A 22,535-nucleotide genomic window follows, 5' to 3' on the forward strand; every position below is an offset into this window, starting at 1 on the left:
GGGGTTCCACTAGCATGGAAGCTATTCGTTTGGTGGCTCTCTGGCTGCACTGGAGGCAGATACTACAGCAGCAATAGAAGTACATGCAAGAGAAAACACAGATCAAGATAATTTCCAACATAAATATCAATTTTTTCCTCTAACAGCCCATGATCCAGCCAAACCACTGATTTATTAAGTCCTCTAGACTGGAGGTTGATCGCTCAGCGCATTCACTTGTGTCCTCACATAATTTAATAAAGATGATACATTAGCAGACTCATCAGGTATGAACGGATAACATTTTATTTGGATAATAGCACAGGTGTCTCCTTGGGAGGCAGTAATAATATCCAAGGCCATCCTATCTTACAGGATAGCTTTTCTTTTTCTTTTTTTTAAAGATTTATTTATTTATATATTTTTAGAAAGAATGTGTGCACATGAGTTGGGGAAGAGGCAGAGGGAGAGGGAGAGAGAAACTCAAGCAGATTCCCCACTGAGCACAGAGCCTGAGGCAGGGCTTGATCTCTCGACCCTAAGGTCACAACCTGAGCCGAAATCAAGAGTCAGGTGCTCAACTGACTGATCCATCCAGATACCGCAAGGCAATTTTTCTTATGAGAGACACTTCAGTGTTGGGTAAGGAAATGTTTGGCTGGCTATCATTTAGGGTTTGTTGGGTGAATTTAGTAGGGACATTTATGTATGTTATAATGTCTTTTAGACCAATGGAGAAAACAAAGATGGTGGCCAAATGATCATACCAGTGGAAAACAGAACTTGCTCACTTTACCTGGATGCGCGTACCATACATGTTGGCTAGTGGGGGCAGCACTGTCAGGCTTGAGGAGATGGACTCGGGGCAGAATAGGCCAGATCAGGACTCCCTCCCCTCTCAATGGTGTGTGTTCTGCTACAGGCCTAGTGCTTTCAACAGGTCTGATTTGCATCAGGAGAATAGGATCCCAGAGGAGATGGAGTAGTTGCCCCTCACCCAGGAGTGTGAAGTAACTTGCCCATCCTAGTGGGATGTCCCATTGCAAGTTCTAGTAGATGACACCTTTCTCAGGCATGAAGGGGCTTGATTTTCTCAGCAGCATAGCACATTGATTCTTGGTGAAAGCCAGGACAATGGCTATTCCCTGTCACTGTTGGGCATTTGAGCATGAGTCCCCAGTCTGGTATATGGGACAACAGGACCTACTGGTTGATTATTTAAATGTATTAAAGCCACATTAGTCCATCTGACAAATGTGGTTTACTTGTTAGTTATTTAATTTACTGCTTTAAATTTCCATTCTTTCATTCTATCAACCCTGCTACTTGCAGGCTATAGAAGGGATAAAACCTCCATTCAATGTCATATTCTTTTCCCGAGTGTTATGTATCGTGACTTTTTAAATGTGACCCCTCAATCACTGTCTAGTTGTTAAGGATATTTGTACATGATATTCAGCTGGCCTAAGTACCAGGTGACATGAAAGGCTGCCAGGTCTGAGTGGGGTCTGGAGAGGAAGTGGCACTGTGGAGCACTCATCCCTGCTGTCTGAGTGATAGGATCTGGCGGGCCCTATGATATTGGAGATGTCAGAGATGGGAAAAGATGCAGTGTGGAGTTTATGGCAAACTCCAGTGGGAGAATCATGATATAGATCCCTGGAATTCTGGAGTAAGTCCTTGCTAACTGCAGCAGAAAATGGAGAATTACATGCCCTTTGAGAAGCATCTCCTAGAGTGTTACTGGGTCCTTGTTGAGAAGAAATGCTAAACAATGGGCACCAAATGAGCATGCATCTGGAATTTCCCATGATTAGGCAGGTCCTAGCTACAAAGTCCTTTAGGGAAGGATTGAGGGAATGATTATTATATATATATTATATATATTATATATATATATATACACACACATATATGCAAATATACATATATTTGTAGTGGCATTACATAGTTCTTCTTTAAGAGGACCCAGTATCCTCTAATCAATGGGCTCAATAAGTTTGAGAAGTGGTTTAGATCTGGAAACATCTGGTAAGTCATTGTGATTTTTCATTGTTTTGGCTGACATGAAACTTCTGCTCACCAGTTCTTGACTTTTTCTGGTTTTACAAGTGAAGCAATATTCAAGTTGGCTGCCTACCTATCTTACTTCTAGGAATAGCATGGTCTGTTAGTCACTGTCCTAGATTTCAGTGGGACAAGGTGCCCTGATTGCCACTCTGTCTTTGCTGCCCAACGAGGGAGTTATTCCCACCTTATCTCTGGTTCTTAAGGAACACTACCTGGCTTCTGCTAGTCCAGATTCATTCACATTGACTGAATCTGAACAAAGCCCATTTTCATGGTAGCATTGCCTACTGTCAACCCCAACTTACCAAGAATTGTCACCATTGGGCTTCTCAAAGATGCAGGTATCCTCTACACTGGTGCATTCCTCACTACTCTAGTAAAGAAAGCCCATGGGTGCTCCTAGTAAACATCACTAGGTTGTGAGTTCCCTCATTCTAGGAAATAAAGTCACTCTAATAGACCCACTTCCTGAACCTTCGGATCCCTTTATCGGTACTCGGCCATGGCAATTCTAGTATCTCCATCTCATTTACTGTAAGTTGTCATTGTGTTCAAGCTTCAGGGAACCATCCCTGCAGCATATTAGGACAGCTCAAGGCTTTCTTTCAGGACAATAAATCCTGAATCATGGGAATGTACTCTTGTGTTAATAAATTCTCTCCTACCCAATCTTATCTTCTGCCCCACCCCTCAGGTCCACTGCCCTCAGGATTCACTCCCACACGTTTTTCTCAGTTGCTGCCAGGACATATTGGCCATGTTATTCAATTAATTCAGTGAGAAAGCCATTTCCTCTTGGAGAAGGAACTATATTTCCTTGCTCCAGCTATGCTGAAACCTGGCTCTCATGACTGACCAGGGGCATTGTATGAAATAGGGTGACCTCGATGAAGAAAACCATTTTCGTGAGAGATACACATCCCAAATCAAGTCTGCTCTCCTCTAGTAGGTAGAAGAAGGCAGCCCCTGCTAGTTTGGAGAGTTTAGGAGAATCTGAGTGTCCATGGTTCTCAATGCATCCATCCAAATGTCTCCATCCCATGTCTCTGGGTCCTAATCATCTTTCCTAGGGGCTGACTTTAGCATAAAGAACTCTTCCACGACTACACATTCAACCTCCTCTGGAGCTCTCTGACTCTTATTGTTAAATCCTGGGTCTCATCTCACTGTGGTTCAAGGAGATAAAGTTATCTTTAAAAGCTGCCAGGAAGCCTTCTAATTTTCACTCTGTGTTGATAGCTGATTGTCATTTTTTTTTTCAAGGTTTCCAAGGCAGTTAATGAAATCCAGCCAACACCATTGCCCTTATAGTTACTATCTATACCTTAGAGAGGCTGGGGTTAAGGCATATTTCACTGGTGCCCCTCTAGCTGGACCACATCCCAGCCCACCCCTGAGAATCTTTGCCACGTGATCCTGTCTGAATAGTGAGTGATCCAGTTATGGAATCCTGCTAGCAGTCTACTTTCTAGGTCTCCTTCTGGTGCTTACTCATTTAGATTGTTTCCCTGGGAGCAGGGCTTGGGGCAGGGAGAGGAGGGAGAAAAGACAAGATAGGTGGTATTACTGAGACTGCTGCTGTAAGCGACAATTTTTCTAGAACCTTCTGCCTCCTGAGCAGCACATAGAATGCCTCCAGAAGCTGGAGCGTGTATCTCCCAGGTCTCATGCTTCCTTTCTTGAGGATTACTCCTGTGTTACTCTAATTCAATCTTGCTTAAACAAAGTCTCAGGGGATAATTGTGTTGGGGAGAAGGCCCTGGGGCAGACAACAGAAAGTCATGTGGCCTACCCATGCTTCAGGTGGTGTGCAGTCAGTGCAAGGTGAGGCTGAGCCTGCACAGAACTGTCCACTGCCGCTGTGATGTAAAGCAGAAATGGGCTGAGATTCTGTGACCAGGAGACAAGCAATGTCAACATGGTCATTACCATCATCATCATTTGTGACTAAACCAGCCATCCAACTGGGATGGAACATTGTAAATAGTATAATAGAAACATCAACAAAGTGCCTAGGAGGAAAGGAGAAAATGATTCTAGCACCTGAGAATAAGTAGGTCTGCATGAAGGAGATGGTATTTCTGTACAGGTCTTTCTTCTTGAAAGACCTGTAGAGTTTTACCAGGTGAAGAAGTCAAGGCAAAACATTCCAGGAAAGGAAAATGTGATGGGAACACAGTGATGAGGGTGTAGTGATGTGGCTAGAGGGATGGGATATAATGACAGGAGTTCAGTAAGGGGCTTTAGGGATGGGGTGCAGTGACGGGAGCTCAGTTATAGGTGTGCAGCAATGGGGCTAGAAGGATGGGGTTTCAGTGATGGGAGCACAGTGATGGGGGTGCAGTGATGTGGGTGCACCAACGGAGTTCAGTGAGGCATTCATCTGGCAAGGCAGGATGGAGCAGGATGGGAAAAGATCTAAACATCCTGTTGAAGTGTTTGAGTTGAACATCAGAGTGAGGTGGGTTTGAAGAAAGGTCATTGGAAGGAAGCTCTAGGGTGCCCAGCTCTGGACCCCTGTTGAGGTAGAGGGACATTTCCCAGTTACCTGAGCCCATCCCCAGAGCATCCTCCCTTTGTTCTGTCCACCTGCAGGCCAGTCTCCACCCTGAGGCCACTGGCAGCAGGGTAGATAAGCCTATGTCCTAAGCCAAAGCCAAGCCTCAGATTGAGGTCCTCTCTCATTCTGATTTCTCCCTCAGGGTTTCAGCAGAGCAGTCTCAGAGAACAGAGAGAGCTCATCACAGAGACCTCATCTGTATCTTGGGGGCCCTCCAGGCCACTGGTCTGCACTACTGATGGGAACAGCAAGGTCCAAGGAGGTGATGTCAGGTGGTTCCTCGGCTTCCTAGAAGATTAGATGATCTTTAATGGCCCAAAAACTGCAGAAGTCAGCCCATGCTCCCTGACCTTCCTGTTGCTCCTCATTCCCGCTCCTTCTCCCAAAATGACAAAGACTGCAGCTTGGAGGCAGAAGTCTGGGCTCAAGTCCCAGATGTGCTGGCTCCTCAACCCTGTGGTATCTGACGATTCATCCTACCTTGCAGAGTGTCCTCCTCTGCAAACTAAGAATAATGGCATTAAATAAGGTAATGGCTGCAAAACGTTCAGTCCAGGCTGTGATACCTACAAAGCAGTCAGTGAATGAAAGCTAGTATCATTATTGCCTGCCATGTCAGTTTCCCAGAGTTGGGCGTCTGTCCATTAGGGGACACCTGAGATAAGCAGAAGTGGCACCTTGAAGAGCAAATACCAGATAAGCACTTAGAAGTCACACCCTCCACAGTTCTCTTTCAGGGCTCAGTTTGTAGACCCAGTCTGGCCATAGTGTGTTTCTTATATGTATCTATAACACTTACTAATTTTTCTTTTTAACCAGGAGAGAACATTTCCCCCACCCTACTCCACTGCCATGGTTAATGGATGATATTTACATGGAGCTCCTCTGGTAAACCCAGCCCTACTCAATAATTTAAAGTCTCTTTAAGTAACATAAGCTTTTTCAAATAAATGCACAGCCTCTCAGATTTACTTCCCATCCTCTCCAAGATGATGTCTGGGTGCATGAATTGGAGGAAGCTTCTATGACCATATCAGTAGAAGGGTAGTGGGAACCTAGACTCACTTGCAAAGTTCCTAGCATTGTTGGGCTGTCTGCAGCAACTTCCCTGTGCACTGGGTTCCTGGGAGGATGATGAATTCTAACATGATGAGCTCATGGTCTATCCTGTTGCCTTGGTCAAAGCCCATGGATCTTTCCTTGGGGACTCAGTGCCCCCACTTCGGCTCTGTCCAGCAGTCAGCACCATGCTTCACCCAGGTCAAGTTGTGGTTCCACTTTGTCCTCAAGCCCAGGAAGCACCTCTGTGGGTCCCCTGACCTCCTTCCTATTCAGCTCCCAACCATAGTCCCAATTACTTCTGAATTCCCTTCAAGGCCATGTTTGTGGCCTTACCAAGGAATAGCTGATTCAGGCTAAGCAGGAGCATCACCTGAGATCTCTCTTGCCCAACCCCCTTCCACATGGTTGTGACTGCCACAGGCTGGTTTAGGGATTTGGGGGACCCCTGTGGCAGTCTCCTCCTGGAGAACCACGGCTGCCTTCAGCTCCTCTGTCTAGCACACCTCCCACTTTGGGACTTCAGTCTAAGAGGGGGATTCAGTTCACCTTGTATCACTCCCCGATTCTCTACTGCTGTTCCCTTCTCCTTTCCAAGATCCATGGTGCAGGAGAGGGCAGATTCTCCACTCTGTCCTATTTTGGGGTCCTCTATACCATACCCTACAGCTTTACTCTAATGGTTGCTAGAGGTGGGGGGAGGTTTTTTGCAATATAGACAAGAGGTTTACTCTTTTCAAAACACTACCTCCATTGCATTTGATATATAAAAATTTCTTGATCATGGACAGTGTCTTTTAAAGGTCAATTTAAAGAAAAATTTCGAGTAAGTTGATAATCAGAGTAGTAGTGGGAATGTAGCTTCACCACCAAACAGTGAAGCTACAAGGTCAATGGCTGGGTTTAGGGAAACAGCAGGACCCATGGAAGAAACTGTGGTAGATACATAAATGGAAAAAACCTTTAGGGTCGAGGAGGAAGGCAATCATATTCACAGCTAATTAGGAAGCAAGGGGGGACCAGAAAAGCCAAGTTCTAAGGAGTTCAGGAGAATCTAGGAAAGGTTGTTGGAAGAGGTGGCTGTTGAATTGGGCCTTAAAAGAAGCTGAAGAAAACATTGGCACGTATGGGGGAGGGGAATAAACAAGAAGAGTACATGTGAAGGCATGTTAAACAATGTTGAATGAGTTAATGGTGTACAGAATTTGTATTGTTTCTGATAGAGTTATAGGGCAGGGAGAAACTTTCTGGTGGCCACTAAGGAGGGCCAGAGTGGAGAGACAGTCTAGGTCTCAAGGTTGTAGACAAAATAGATATTGCAGACATTGGTTGGCAGGGCCCATGATGATGCCATTTTGAGCTGGCAAAGCTTGTGCCTTCAGGGCCACTTACTTGCCCTGCCAGCAACCTTCTCTCTCTTCTCGGAAACTTGTCTGACTCTCCACCCTGCTCTGAGTTCTTCTGGCCCTATCAGCAGTTCTGGAAACTTCATTCATGCTTGGGTCTCTGGAATTTACAATCTTAAAATGTCTGCACAGGTATTATCAGAAGATGGGAACAGAGGCCCAGAGGAAAGAAAGGATTTGTTCAGGGACACCCTTGATTCTGAGGAAGAATCGAGATAGAACCTGGATCTATCTCGATAGATCCATGGTCTCAAGGCCATGGGTAAGAGCATGCAGCTGCTTAGGGCAGCCATGCCAGGAATGGCCTGCTGGGAAAGGCAGGAAAACAAGTTGCCTTTGTTTTGATAGCCCTTTGTTTTAAGGGCTTTGATGTTGAAAAAGCAGTAACTACTTGAACCTAGCAGCACCCCAACATGTCTATTCACATGCATTGGGATTTTGGTATGCTCAGTATTTAACCTATACCAGGAAAGTCTGCAGGGCATGCTGCAAACATTTTAGAAATTCCCACCCCATCCCCCATTCATCTCCTGGGATTCGTGGTCACCTCAAAGGTGGGCAGTCTGAACATCTAGACTTCTGATACAGGCAATCACTTTCTCCCTTACTCCTCATCGTCATACCTAGGGACTGCTGTCCACAGCTGCTCACTAGGTTTCAGGGGGCAGTTCAAGGTGTTTTCAAGGCTCCATTTGAACCAGAAGTGATTTTTGCTGAATTAAGAATCAAACCTGCAGGAAGGACTCCACCCAAGTCCTATTTCCATAATTCCTGGCACTGTTGGTACACATCAGAAAGGGCCCTGGAGTTGGGGAGAAGGATATTTACTGGAAGACTTCTAATCCAGAGATTTACAGAGCACCTGCTTTTAGCAAAATACATCCAGCATCCCCTTGCTCTGACCTTTAGGAAGCCTTTCCCTACCTGTTGTGCAGACTTCTGTATCCAGCAGGCACATAATACCTACTCATGACAACCCTGCCTCTCTCAGGTGGTGACTACTTTGGGAAACCTGTGCATTAGATTGATGCTTTGCAAGCCCACCATTGATGTTGCTCAAGTCCTGCCCCCATGTCTCCAGGGAGACAGACCTGAAGGACACAATTTCAAGTATCCCAGATAATTCTGATTCTACCCACCTGGCCCCAAGCACTTGGAAAGCCTCACCCTTTACCCCGAGGGCGATGTGGACCCTGCTGGAAGCAGGATGGTGATGCTCCTGGGTCCTGTGGTGGATCTTCTATGATCCACCAGAGTGCTAAGGACAGGCTCCAACAGAACTGTGTATAGTTACTTCACCTCTTTGGACTTGTCTCTTAATATTTACACGAGGGGGCTAGGTCTAGATCAGAACTGCAAACAACTGAAGCCAGTGGAAATAGTGCATTGGGCTCATATCATGATTTTTAAAAATTGAAGCCACATATAAAAATGGAGAGATATCACTGACTTCTTGTTTGGTGTATCTACATTGTCACAAGGCAAATGTGTACTGGAGTTGAGAAGTCATTGCCCCTTAAAAACAGGGCGTGTGCTGTCCTGTGTTCCACAGTCTCCACCACAGCCTGTTGAGCTCTCCCAACCAGCTTCATCCACTGCTTCTTTGCTGCCTTCCTGGCCCCTCCAGGCATTGGAGTTTAGGTCTTTGACTTACCTGATCCCAAATGTCCCTTCTATTCGTTCCAGCCCGCACGCCCAGAGCCTACCACGTTATCCTTCCCCAGCCCACAAGTTAATCATCAGCTTCTCCTTATGTAAATCAGAACCGGAAAGTCTTGCTTGGCCAATTCCTCCAAAAATCTTGGTCCGATGCCTTTCTTCACCAGCCCTGTGTCCTGTGCCTGCCTGCTCACCATTTGTCTGCTAACAGGAAGCCCTTTCTTGCCCCTGACCGAAGCTCTCTGAGGCCAGCTGCGGCCGTGGATGTTCAGGGAGTTCAGGCAGGCCAGTCGGATGAGCGGGGAGTGGGGGCATCTGGGCCAGACTCTGATCTGGGCTGTTTGGGTCCTTGCAGCAGCCACCGAGGGTGAGACACCCAGTGGGAGAGGAGGGCCCTCAGAAGATGGGGTAGGGGGATTTCCTTACCTTGAAGGATTTTCCATTAGTGCAAACATATTTCTCAGAGGTCTGAAGGCTCGTGAAAGGCCACATAGTAACCTCAGGGCACCTGACCAATATCCTGGTGTTACGGAAAGCCAACCCTCCAGAGTCTCCTTTGTGGGTGTGGGTAGAGCACAGAAGACCCCACTTCTGTCTGTGGGTTGCTCACACCTTGTCAGAGCCTGGAGAGCCCTCTGTCCCAAGCCCTGGGGAGGGGCATAGGACGGAGCCCATGCTTTGTACTACTGCCTTCCTGCACAGGACTTACACTAGTAAAATGATATTACAGCAGGTAGCACCAAGACAGCTGAGTCCTACTAAGTAAATAGCTGGGCAGTGACCTTCTCGACACTCTATATTCTATGTTGAAAATGAGAAGTTTGCACTCTCGGTTTCCCAAAATGTCATTCTCATAGCCCTAGAGGTGGATGAGCTGATGTCGGGTGGGATCTACGTGAGAACTTTTTATTTTCATTGATGTATATTTTCATGTGTATTTAAAAAGATATACCTAACTCCTCAAAAGCACAATTCCATAGATGTTATTGCTAAGGATTCCTCTAGATAAGATTTTTAAAGTTTATTTAAATTTTGTTGTAAGAAAAATTAAAAAGCTAATAGTCGTATAGGGTATGCACAGACATGCCAGCAAATGTGCTGGTAGGTGTGAAAATGACTCCAGGCCAGATGACTCTGGGGTCCTAGGATCTGCAGAGCCTGGCATCGATCAGTTCTAGAGTAAAGGAAATCCATGCTGCAGAGTTGGGGGGGGGGGTTACTTGTTCCCCAAGATGACCACGGAAGATTTTGTGCCTTGATGCTATGCTCCTAGGAGAAACTAAGTCGGTGCTCTGATGCGAGTGGCTTCTAAGGCAATCTTAAAGGAAGCAGTGGGCAAGGGTTCCTTGACAGGTAGTCTAGATACTTCCTATTGCCCAGCCTCTGGGCCAAGAAAGAGTGCCCCCACTGAGGGGAGCCCCTAGTTGGGCTCATTCTAATTCTCTACCTAGCCAGCCCCTGATTCCTCCCTATGTGTTCCCTCAGGGCCAGCTGCTGATGCACCGGTGAGGAGCACCAGGCTGGGATGGGTCCGGGGCAAGCAAGCCACTGTGCTGGGAAGCACCATGCCTGTGAACGTGTTCCTCGGGATCCCCTTTGCTGCGCCCCCTCTAGGACCCCTGCGATTTAAGAGACCCAAGCCTGCATTGCTCTGGAATGACTCACGAGATGCCACGTCCTATCCTAAATTGTAAGAGCAGGTTCGGTCCCATGGTGCAATGTGACCTGGGCGTGGGGGCAGAGCACTGAGGGGGAATCAAAGTCATGCAGCTCCCTGGGCAAGGTGGGGGCCCCAAGGAGGAGGAAGAAGAGGACTGCGGAAGTAGACGAGGCTTTTGTAATAGCATGGCTCCCCAGCTGGCTGACAGGTGGGATCCCCATGGTGGTGTTCAGAGCATGCACATTCCTTGGGCTCCCTTCTTGGACTTCCTGAGTCAGAATCTCCAGAGCTGGGCCCAGGAAACTGGGTTCACTGAAAGGTGACTAGGGATTTGAGGGCCCATCAGATTTGGGAACAACTGTTAGATGGACTGACTGCATCTTTGTCTAGGTGTTTCCGTGTCACCCTCCCCCCGCCCCCCCCCCCCCCCCCCCCCGCCATGTGTCCTGGGTCAGGGGCTCCCAGTCACTGCAAATTTCTAAGCTGAGGTGGATGAATCATGTTGAGGACTTGAACATAGGTTGGGAGGTGAGACTTGAAAATCCCCAAGAATCTTCTGATGCTCAGATTCTGTGAAGTCCTCAGGTTGGGCCACACTGGTTCTTGGTTCTTAGCTTTGGAGTCCCAGGCAGAAGGAGTACCCTGGTGCCAGGAAGCTCCCTAAGCCAGAGAAGCAGACCCCCTGTGGCCCAGGGAGCAAGAACACTAGGCTGAAACTCCTCTGTTCCTTCCTTCATGCATTCATTCAACTAGTTTCCATCGAGAACCAACTCAGTCACTGCCTCTCTGTGAGGCCTTGGGGGACACATAATGGGCTGGTCACAGCTGCCCTGAAGGAACCTATAGGCTGGTGGGGGTTGCAGGGGCATACATAATAACAAAAATTAAGATACAGAGTGACAAGGGCAACCTTGTTGAGAAGGAACCACCTAGTCTAACCTTGGGGGCTTTGCTGAAAGCAGTGAGGGCTTGATTGCTCATAAACTACATACAAAGGGGCAAAAAGGTATAAGCACTTGTCAGGGGGTAGATTTGCAGTGATGGTTTCCCACTGTGTAAGCTGTAAACTCTTCTATTAAAAAAAAATAACAGTAATTGAGCACTTAGTATGTTAGGAATCACATATGTTAGTCTCAATCTTAATTTTGTGTCACAGGCTCAGTGCTAGGGGCTCTGAGGTACTGAGGTGACTACAACAGCTTTTAGTTGCTCACATTTGAGTTGGGGAAGATGGTAACTCATGTACAAGCCTAGGAGAACTTCTAGGAAAGAACACAAAATATGTAGGTGTTTCTAAAGAGCTGCAGTCTAACTGGAGAAATCTCAGGAGGCTTCTTGGAAGAGGTGGGACCTGGAGTAGATCTGAAAGAAAGGGAAGAACATGAGCAAACAGATATGAGGAGACAGCAGTCTGGGCATAGGGACAAGCTTGAGCAAAGCCTTGGATACAGGAATCTCCCTGCACATCTACCTCCACTGGCTCCTCGTGGAAAGGCCCAGGAATGTCCTTGTGGGGGGGCAGAAAAGAGAGCTGCTAGAGCAAAGCTCTTGATATGCAGCCCAGAGTCTTGAGTGCCCTAGTTTGGGGAATTGCTGAGCCATGTTAAATCTTTATGTGTATGTCTGGATTGGGGTAGTGGCTGTAGGCATGAGTGGGTGCTGGAAGTTAATGGTGCAATTATTCTGCACAACGTACTTTCCTACCCAAAAACCAGATCCAAAAGGATTATAGTTTGTTTCTTTGTGCCATATGGCAGGGACTGGGGAGATGATTAGACTTTGTACCAATAGCTCCCATATGACTCCTCTGCTCAGACACAGGAGACCACCAGGCCTCCCTGCAATCACAAGACCCAGCCCCTCCCAGGCAACTTTGCTGACAGCAACTCTGAAAATCTCTTTTTCCTTCCTCCAAGGTGCTTCCAGAACTCAGTGTGGCTGCTCTCAGATCAACACTTTCTCAAGGTGCATTACCCCAATTTGGAAGTGTCCGAAGACTGCCTGTACCTTAACATCTACGCACCAGCCCACGCCAACACCGGCTCCAAGCTCCCCGTAAGGCTGCCTGCCATGCCAGGAACTCCAGCTTGCAGGTTGTTGGCCTGGGACCCAGGCAGAGTAGCTGCTTGTCTAGAATCAAACCTACACCCTGTTGGGTAAAAGGGACGCATCAATAACTCTTCAAAAAAGTTAGCTAATGACAGATTCTCTTTATCTTCCTTCCTGATTGCTTTTTTGTTGGCAGTGACTTGACCTTTGATTTTTATTTTGTTTTGTTTTCCCCTTCTGTTGACTATTTAATGGTCTGTAAACCTGTAGAAAGACACTGCTTAAAAGGACCCTGATTTTCTGTTTGCTTGTTTGTTGGGGAAATCCTCTTCTAAAGAGGATAATTTCATCCTCCATTTTTTCTGTTGGCAATGAGGACACGTAATAATATTCAGTATTTCATTTAAGAATGTAAAATATCTCTGTATAAGTGAATGGGAAAGGTGCTAATTTTTAACTACACCCTCCCGTTATCCTCTTTCCCATGTGCCACTGCAATGGGAAACTGTTGGATGGTAGCAATATATACTGAGCACTGACTATGTGCCAGGCACAGGTGGGTAAAGATTATTGGACCCAAAGTACAGATTAAGAAGATGAGGCACAGGGATTACATGACTCATTCACATTGTACACAACAGTAAGTGGCAGGTCCGGTGCTTTGTCTGGTCCTTCTTTTTTCTCAGTGTCTTTATCCTCTTTTCCTGCCCCAAGTGTTGTAGTCCCTAATATGGCCTTAAAAAAAAAAAAGAGAAGGGCCCTTGGGTGGCACAGTGGGTTAAGCATCAGACTCCTGGTTTCTGCTCAGGTCATGATCTCAGGGCTGTGAAATTGGGCTCCATGCTCAGACTTAAGACTCTCTCTCACTCTGCCCCTCCCCACCCCCACACACTCTGTCTCACTAAAATAAACAAATCTTTAAAAAAAGAGAGAATGGAAAGAATTTTTAAATAAGTATATCAATCCTGATAGTACCATGTGAGTATTTTATGTTCCCCAGTCCCAATTTCTTTAATCAATATAGTAAAGTTTTCACAGTTCTCTTCCCTTTTATCTCTCCTCACTTCTCTTCTCTCTGTAGGTAGGGGAAAGAGTTAAGTTAAAACAGCCAAAGTGCTCTCCTACATGGCTTACAATGATTTCCAGCTTCCTGTGGGTCACAAGTTCAGTGATATTTAGTTAATACTTTCTGAACACTCGAAATTGTTCTAAGAACTTTAGATGTGGGATCTTCTTTAAATCTCATGCTAACCCATAAGTATGATACCTTCATTCTTCACATCTTACAGATGAGAAAAACGAACCTCAGAGAGGTTAAGTAATCTACCCAACACAGCTCACCAGTGGCAGAGCTGGGAATCAAACCCAGACACTCAGATGCCAGAGCCCATATGCCTATTCCTGGGCTTTCTTCAAAAGACAAAACCTCTGATACTACTTAGTAAAGAAAGTGAGACACTTATATTTCCCTCAAGAAAGAAGGTCTCAAAATGCATGGGGAGGGGATGTGAATGGCTGGCACATTGACTGGAAAGTTCCTTTCCCCTCTGCAGGTCATGGTGTGGTTCCCTGGAGGTGCCTTTGAGACTGGCTCAGCCTCCATCTTCGATGGGTCCGCCCTGGCTGCCTATGAGGATGTGCTGATTGTGACAACCCAGTACCGGCTAGGAATATTTGGTTTCTTCAAGTGAGTATCCCCAAGTGATTGACACTCTGAGTCCTCAAGGCACAGCTGTGCAACAGCCATAGGGGATTCAGTGCCTAGCCACCTAAGCAGGAATGAGCCTTCAGTGACATTGAACAAATATGACCCAAATGAGTTAGGTAATTTTTGCAGCTGTAACAGATAAATACCTAAGTCTTAGGTCTAAGCCACATTGGTGGCTTAAAACAAAAATCCCTTTCTCCCTCAAATAAGGTCTAGTTGAGTGATGCTGACTTACAGAGATCTTTCTCCATGGTCAATTAGGGACCCGGGCTCTTTCCATCTTGTGGCTCTACCCTTCTTAAGGGACCTAACCCTCTGCATTTGGCCAGCAGATGGACAAACTACAGAGATCATGAAAGGGAGGTCTTTCTGGGTCAGTCTGAAGGTGGTGTTCAACATTCTTATTCATATGTCATTGGCAGAGCTCAGCCACATGGCCACACCCAACCATCAGGGAGGTGGAGAAATGTAGCCCCGAGGTGTGCCCTGGAATTTGAGGAAGCAGGATGGGTGAGCAGTTATAGGGCCCCATGTCAAGGCTTCTTGGATGCTCACCTGAGAGTAATCACTCCATTGTGCTGGCTTCCCTCTCTGTGGTAATATCCAACATGGAACAGGCACTCACTAGGAGCCAGGCATGGTGCTGTGCACTTGCCATATGTTATTTCAACCCGCCCCCAGAGTAATCCTATAAGAAATGTATTGTTGTTATTCCCATCTTGCAGTTGAAAAGTGGAAACACAGCGGGGGTGGAGGGGGGTGGGGGAGGCAACTTCCCAGAGCTCTCAGAGCAGAGCTTGACAACTTCTATTGTCCTACTTAGAACATAGCAGACCCTGAGCCCTGGCCCGGGGGCAGTGTGAGCCAAGAGGAGCAGTGTTATGGGGGAGATAATACAGGCACACAAGTGTCCATGCTACTGGGAAGGATGTGATTAATGCTCTGAGGGTGCAAGGCAGTGGGGCTGTACACACAGAGAAGGGAGCTGTAAGCAATCAGGGAGGCTTCATGAGAATGGCGGCATTCTAATTGCACCTCCAAAACGAGGTTGGGGTTGAGAGGAGAGGTTGGAGAAGAGTATACTTGGCAAAGGCGCCACCAGAGCAAAAGCTAGGACATTGGAAGGAAATGAATCTACATGTGGGCAGGCCTGGGACAACACTTGCAAGCTGTGCTTTGGGCCTGTGGCACTGGGCTGGGGCTCTGGGGCCTCAGTGGAGGTAGGGAGGGTGGAGAGGAGATAGATTACACTTTCAGCTGCTCAGTTCATTGGGACTCTGCATAAGATTTGTCTGCTAGAAAGGTTTCCAAAAACTGTTCATAAAATACAGGTTCTAGTAGGCAGGAAGGTGAGGATATGGCAGGAGATGGGTGTGGAAAGGCCCTGAATGCCAGGTCATGCATGGAGGCTGAGGGACCAAGAGGTGCCCTTCTCAGGGCAGCGTATCAGGAAGGTCACTCCAGAGCAGCTGGAGGATGGACTGGGGCTGCCCTGGCTGCAGCGGAGGAGTCTGGTCAGGAGGCTACTGCACAGTCTTGATGCCGGCCACGGGGATAAAGCGGGGTGGTAGTTGAATAACCAGAGCGATCGCTAACACCTACACAGCCTTACGGTGTGCCTGCACAGTCAGTCTTCACAACCACATGTGAAGCAGGCACCAGCCGTGTTTTAGACATGAGACATTGATGGGAAGCCAGTTAAGTGACTTGCCCAAGGTCACCCAGACCGTAAGTGATCAGATTGTGAATCTGGATAAATAGAAATGGAGGAATAGGAAACAAGGTGAAAGCCACAATGGGATGGAGGTGGAATCGGCAGGCCATGGCTCCTGGGCAGACATGAGGCAGTTGGGAGAGAAGCAGGCATCGTGGACAGGTGCAGGGAAGCAGCCTCAGGAGCCATGTGGGGCGGGTGGATGGAGCAGAGTAGAATGTGGTCCCAGGGCTACTCACATATGCTGTGCACCACATAGGTGTTTTGATCTAGATATTTCTTGGATTCTTACTTATTTTGTCTTGCTTTCCCCATTAATTGTCTGCCTACCTGGGAAAGATGCTATTCTGCAGGGGCCACAACTTGCAGGCATGGTTAGGGGCTTGGACTCTGGGACCAGACTGGTTGGGTTTGACTTCCAGCCCCGAAACTTTTTAGCTCTTGGGCAAGAGGTTTAACTTCTCTGTGCCTCAGTTTCCTGTCTGTGACAGGACCGTGTGTTGGGCAGTATCCTTAGGGCATGCTCATAGATTTCTTGGAGGGGAAACAAAGCCACTGCCAAGGCACTTCCCAGCAGGGAGGGTGCCTGGGGCAGTGGAATAAACTTCCCGGTCTCTCAGTAGCCCACCCTCCAAGCCCCGGGCCAGTGGCTCCCACTGACTGCCCACAGCTGGAAGCCTGGGTGATGCACTTCAAAGGCGTCAGCCTTTTGGGAGAGGGCAGAAAAGGGTGCAGAGAGGACCCAGAGGAGTAAAGGAGAAAAACCAGCACCACCTACCTCACAGGCTGGAAAGATCACAGGAGCATCGACCTTAAAGTCCTTAGGACAGTGTCATGCACGATGCTGCCACTGCACTGTTATTAGCATTGTTACTCACGGAGTCATTCACTGGAACCTCTAGACCCAGGAGGCCTTGCTCCTTGGTGCAGACTGACTCTCTGGAATCCATGGATTCAGGGCAGCCTATGAATACCCTCAAATTGCACGTGCAAGACTGTGCCTTTTTCTGGGATACGTAACTTTCATCAGACTGTCACATACAAAAACAAAAACAAATCCCAGGAGGATGAGAAACAAGCCCAGTTCTCCTCAATGCCCTGTGCCTCTGACCTTCTACCCTTCACCGCCAGCAGGAGTGGTGATGCCCTGACACCCACGCATGGCCTCTACCTCGAGTTCCTCGAGCTTCGGGAAACAGATAGAAGTCCATTGAGTATTCTCATCCTGCCTCTTGCCCCAGCACAGGGGACCAGCACGCTCCGGGGAACTGGGCCTTCCTGGACCAGTTGGCCGCCTTAACCTGGGTCCAGGAGAATATCGAGTTCTTCGGGGGGGACCCACACTCTGTGACCATCTTTGGCGAGTCAGCAGGAGCCATAAGTGTTTCCGGCCTTGTGAGTTCTTCTCTTTGGGGGCTTGAACCAACCTCAGTGGGGGAGCTCACAAAAACGAGGACCATGAATCACTTGCAGCTGATTGGTGTTTTCATGTTGAACAAACACTTGTATACATGTCTCCCGCAAGCCTCACATTGTGAGTTAGGGGCTCAGTCTCATTTCGGGGACGAAAGCCATCATGGGGAAGAGTTTAAATAAACTGCCCAAGATCACATAGTAAGTAATAATTTGAAGAAAAACTCTCTTATATTTTTAGGATAGAAGCCCTGTTATCTAATTATCAGGACTGATAATTACTTATTTAATAGAAAAATTCAGCTAAAACATCTAACATTTTATTTCAGCTTCCAACATGAAGTGTACATTTCTCCCTCAGTGGTTTGAGGGTTGACCTGCTGACTGGAGGTCCAATGTGGGCTCTCTGGCATACACCACCTACCCGACTCATTGTCCTCTAATAGCAGCTTTAGCTTCTTTACAGCAAGCATGAACTGAAGGTGCCTGCATTGTAGTCTGTGAATGTGGTGCACTCATGGAATGCTCTGCTGCCTTCCCCCATATTTTATTCTTACCTCGTTCACACCAAATTAATTAATACAGCTGTCTTTTTAACAATTTTATTTATTTATTCATGAGAGACATAGAGAGAGGCAGAGACACAGGCAGAGGGAGAAGCAGGCTCTGTGGGGAGCCTGATGCAGGACTCGATCCTAGGACCCTGGGATCAGGCCCTGAGTCAAAGGCAGACGCTCAACCACTGAGCCACCCAGGTGTCCTAATACAACCGGATTTTTCAGCTACTTGCTTTTATCAAAGGTTTCTTTCCCCAAGCATAATTTTGTTTTTCTTTTTACACGCATACTTCATTGGTTCCCATGATATTTCATTGAGTAGCTCATCACAATAGCAAGTATAACTAACAAAACAAGTTTGAAAGCAAGCGCACCTGACTCATGGCCAGAAACTGGTGGGAATAGAAACACGTAGTGGGTTAGAGAACAGCCCACTGGCTCTGAATGGTTGGCATCTCCTGGGCCTCAGCTAATCCATTAATCACAGAAGTGGGTTAAGAGAGCTTCTGCTGTATAGCACTTGACAATATATAAGATATTTTAATATCTTCAAAATAACTCAATAAGATGAATTATAGTATCAAGTTTTACATGTATGATAACAGCCACCAATGCCTGAGTGTGTGCTATTTGACCAGACATTGTACAAAGCCTTCTATATTTGTTACTTCTGCTCTACACAACAATTCTGTGACATGGGCTCCTTTTTTCTTTCCAGTTTTACAGGGAGTAAATTGATGCTCAGAAATAGAGCGCAACCTTCCTGAGGTTCTCCAGTTAGGAAGTAAAGGAGCTAGCATTCACACACTAGAATGCTTGACCTCAAAGTTCCTGAGGAGCCTGGGGCTCAGGAAATTAAATAACTTGCCCAAAACTTCATGGCTAGTCCTTGAATCCCCAAACCAGGGCTTTTTTTTTTTTTTTTTTTTTTTAAATAAGCAGAGTGCTTTTAAGGAGACTTCCTGGGAAGGTTTCTTTAAGGAAGGATGGGTGGTGTGTGTGGTGGATGGGTGGGGTCCCCTGCATAACTTTTCCTGGCCTCCTATGTTCTCTTTCCAGATACTGTCCCCCATGGCCAGTGGCTTATTCCACAAAGCCATCATGGAGAGTGGGGTGGCCATCATCCCTTTCCTGCGGGCCCCCGATGATGAGAGGAATGAAGATGTAGGTACATTGTTAATACCTTGCTAGCTTCCTCTACTTGGCCAGGGGAGAATGTGGTCAGGTGTTGATAGACCATGTGCTGAGCCATTGCAATGTGTCAGACTCTGTGGCCCTGCTGCATTGCCTGAGGCCAAAAAATCTGGTGCTGGCCAAGGTGGATCTTAGTGCTCTGTGGAAGGCCTGGTTCAATAAGAAGTAGGTCTTAAATGAAATATGCTGGTGAGCGTGAATATGTGTGTGTGTGTGTGTACATGAGTGTGTATGTGATAATTCTTACCTCTTATTCACTATCCTTCACCTGAGATATATAACTCAGTCCCCTGTGTCATATGCAGCTCATCTCCTGTACATACTCCATTCCACCTAGAATACTATGTTAAGAAAGAGTCTGAGGCTGTTTCCAGTTCAATAGGAAAGAACACTGTAACCGATTCATGTTACCTGGCATGAGACTGTGAGGGGGCGGTGAGGCATGTACCCCAGACTTTTGTCATCTGTCATCTTGTTTTAGTGCTCTACCAGACAGTGAGGACCTGGAGACCAAGGTCTTTAGATCTTTCATGTCCTAGCATAGTGCCTAGTGTCTAGTAGGTGACTGTCAATGTTTGCTGAATGAATGAGTTAACAAATGAGCTGATTCAGTCAATGAATATTAGCACAGGGCTGTGGAGCCATCTCCTGGGGACTGTATATTTAAGTGAGACATTTAAGTGTCTAAACACCTTATAGACAATAACCGTGTACACCAAGAGCAGAGACATAGAGTTATAATATTGTGAAGATACCTGCAATACAACGAGAATATTGATTTGGAGAATACCATATATCATCTTCTGGTTTGCACACATACTTACTCATTTAGTACACATATATTGAGTATCCCTTGTCTTCCCAGCTATGTTAGGACCTGTGGGTTTATAAATGGAGACAGGCCACACTGACTTGAGAAGACCATCTTTTTATGACAAGGCTTTTTAACCTGGAGTCCATGAAAAGTCTGGGACGTGGTCCTCGGGTTCCTACGGTTGTATGCGGATTCTGTGGGTTTGTGAGTTTTTACAGGGAGATGCTTTGTAGCTTTTATTGGATTCCCAGAGCATTCATGACTCCCGGACACTTAAGGACCAGAGCTTCAAGGGATAAGCTCCCAAGGAAAGTTCAATGACCAGGCAAGACAGTGTTTAGGGAAAGGCTAGGAAAAGAAGGTGGGAATCCTTGAGGTGCCTGGAAATCAGAGGGAGGAGTTCATGAAAGGACATCTCAGAGGAGGTGGGGATGAGTGGAATTGGTGGGAGACAGGCAAAGATGTTTGGAGTATTCTAGCCTGCAGTGAAGCTGGGGCTTACCAGAGCTGACAAGCTAAGACTGAGCTAGAGCCATGCCTTACCTGACAGTTAAGTCATGCTTACAAAGGTGCTCCTCACTCTTGGGGCTCCTGAGTTGGGCTTCTGGGCTCAGTGGGGCCCAGTGTTATTGGAGCCAACAACCTAGGACTGGTGTCTCCATGACCAGGAAGCTTGACTTTATTCCAGAGCCACAGGCTGACCTACCACTTCCTCCAGTTCTGGCAGTTGCTACAGATGGCAAGGAGGGTCGGGCAGGAGAGCAAAGAGGTCCAGTGCCAGCCTATCCTTAATATGTACCTCCTGTTACATATATGTGGGAGCAGGAAGGGGTAGCAGCCTTCATATGTAAAGAACCAGCCTATGGCTGGATCAAGGATTCTTTCAAATTTTCTTTTTCTTTCTTTCTTTCTTTCTTTTTTTTTTTTTTTTGGCGGCTTTCAGTGCTGTGCTCTGACTCAGTCCTTCTCTGGAAATAGTTGCAGGTGATTGCACGTATATGTGGTTGCAATGTATCAGACTCCGTAGCTCTGCTGCAGTGCCTGAGGGCAAAATCCTCCGAGGAGTTGTTGGACATCAACAAGGTGAAGAGGGGAGGGGCAGGAGGGTTTGGGGCAGGGTGGTGCTTTGAACGAGTGGTAGACAAATCCCACCACTCTCTTCACTTACTTTGATCTGGGACTTGGAAAGATGGAGGTTGGGATTCATTGTCATGGCTGTAAAAACACAGGGTCAAACCTATAGAACCCTGATAGGTAATTTAAGGGACTTGATGGGCCAGGGGTACTGCTTAGCCTAGTGAAGGTCCAGGAAAATACAAAGGTCATCTCTAAGTCACTGGGAAGAGGGGCCTGTTCCACATGCTGCCAGAAGCTAAATTCAATGTTAAAAAAGTGGGAATTCTATTAGGAAGCCATTTTGGCTTGGTATAACCAAGGATTTTCTAAAAATTCAGTTGTCTGCAAAAGGGCCAGCTCATTAGAAGGTAGTGAGACACCCACCTCTGTAAGTATACAAGCAGAGTCAAGACGGCTGCTGACAAATTTCAGTCACTAGATGATTCATTGGACCAAATGAGCTTTTACGTCCCTTCCAATCTTGAGAGCTTCCAGTGGTCCTTGGAAGCACGAGGTCGTTATCGGTCAGATTCCAACATTTGTTAGTTATTTGACATGGATGAAGGGTTTGCTATGAGCTGTGCTGAAGTCTGGGAGCTGGTTACAAAGTCTTTGACCCGATGTAGTGTCAAATAGGTCTTCTGTGTGTTCCCTTCCACCCCTGCTCCTAAAAAGAGACCCGAAAAAAAACATGGACAGAGCCAGGTGTTGCTTCCTGAGACGCAAGAAATATCCAGCCAGATCAAAGGCACAATGCTAAGGAGGACATCTCAGGAAGATGCTCACACCAGCCCCCACTACTCTGGCCACCCCTATTCCCCTACCACTCAGTTCACCACAATGCCCATAGCATTTGGCCAGTGGTTCTCAAAATTGAGCTTGCTTCAGAATCACCTGGAGGGCTTGTCAAAACAAGTTGGCTGGGCTGCACCCCCAGAGTTTCAAATTCAGTAGTCCTGGGCTGGGGCTTGAGAATTTATTTCTAACAATTCCCAGGTAATATGCTGATCCTGCTGGTCCAGGACCCATACCTCAAGAACCACTGTTGTAGGCTACTGCTTTTCTTAGGTAGATACTAATTATTATTATTATCCTCATTTAGCAGATAAGGAATCTAAGGCAGGAAGCTGAGTCCCTTTACCCCAAGTAAGTGGCAGGGCTGGCCAGGCAGTATTCGTGCCTTGGGAGAGGCCAGATATGGCTTATTTTTCCTTTCGTAATGCAGTTTGACCACTGCTGGAGCAGGTTGGCTCTGCTGGGCTAGGGGTTCAGGGCCAGCAGATTTTGTGAACAGAAACAGATACTGATTTTTCTCTTCCTTATTTCAGAAAACCAAGTCTTTCACTCGAGTGGTTGATGGTTTTTTCTTTCCTGATGAGCCTCTAGACCTATTGACTGAGAAAACATTTAATTCAATTCCTTCTGTCATCGGAGTCAATAACCACGAGTGTGGCTTCCTGCTGCCCATGGTAAGAATCCAGCTGTCCTTCCTGCCCCTCCGTCAGCACCAAGGCAGCTGCGTGCTTCCAAGCTGAGTCCTCCCATCCAGGCAGCCAAGCGCTGTGAGGGAGCCCAGC

The 22,535-nt window shown here is 46.9% G+C and overlaps 1 protein-coding gene across 2 annotated transcripts in view; it reads left to right on the forward strand.

Moving 5' to 3' along the window:
• The window catches only part of CES5A (carboxylesterase 5A), a 288,255-nt gene that overhangs the window by 249,760 nt on the left and 15,960 nt on the right, over positions 1 to 22,535 (forward strand). Inside the window, exons 1-8 of one of the 2 annotated variants that reach the window (XM_072750201.1) lie at positions 8,860 to 9,100; positions 10,219 to 10,423; positions 12,310 to 12,448; positions 13,996 to 14,129; positions 17,106 to 17,259; positions 18,894 to 18,998; positions 20,821 to 20,925; positions 22,287 to 22,427. In XM_072750201.1, the coding sequence (XP_072606302.1) occupies positions 8,998 to 9,100; positions 10,219 to 10,423; positions 12,310 to 12,448; positions 13,996 to 14,129; positions 17,106 to 17,259; positions 18,894 to 18,998; positions 20,821 to 20,925; positions 22,287 to 22,427 (1,086 nt within the window). In that variant the 5' untranslated portion in view covers positions 8,860 to 8,997. Of the gene's footprint in view, positions 1 to 8,859; positions 9,101 to 10,218; positions 10,424 to 12,309; positions 12,449 to 13,995; positions 14,130 to 17,105; positions 17,260 to 18,893; positions 18,999 to 20,820; positions 20,926 to 22,286; positions 22,428 to 22,535 lie in introns of those variants that run through there. The other variant, XM_072750200.1, reaches the window with a different exon arrangement.

The sequence above is a fragment of the Vulpes vulpes genome, chromosome 2 (genome assembly GCF_048418805.1).
Source record: "Vulpes vulpes isolate BD-2025 chromosome 2, VulVul3, whole genome shotgun sequence".
Classification (NCBI taxonomy): Eukaryota; Metazoa; Chordata; class Mammalia; order Carnivora; family Canidae; genus Vulpes; species Vulpes vulpes.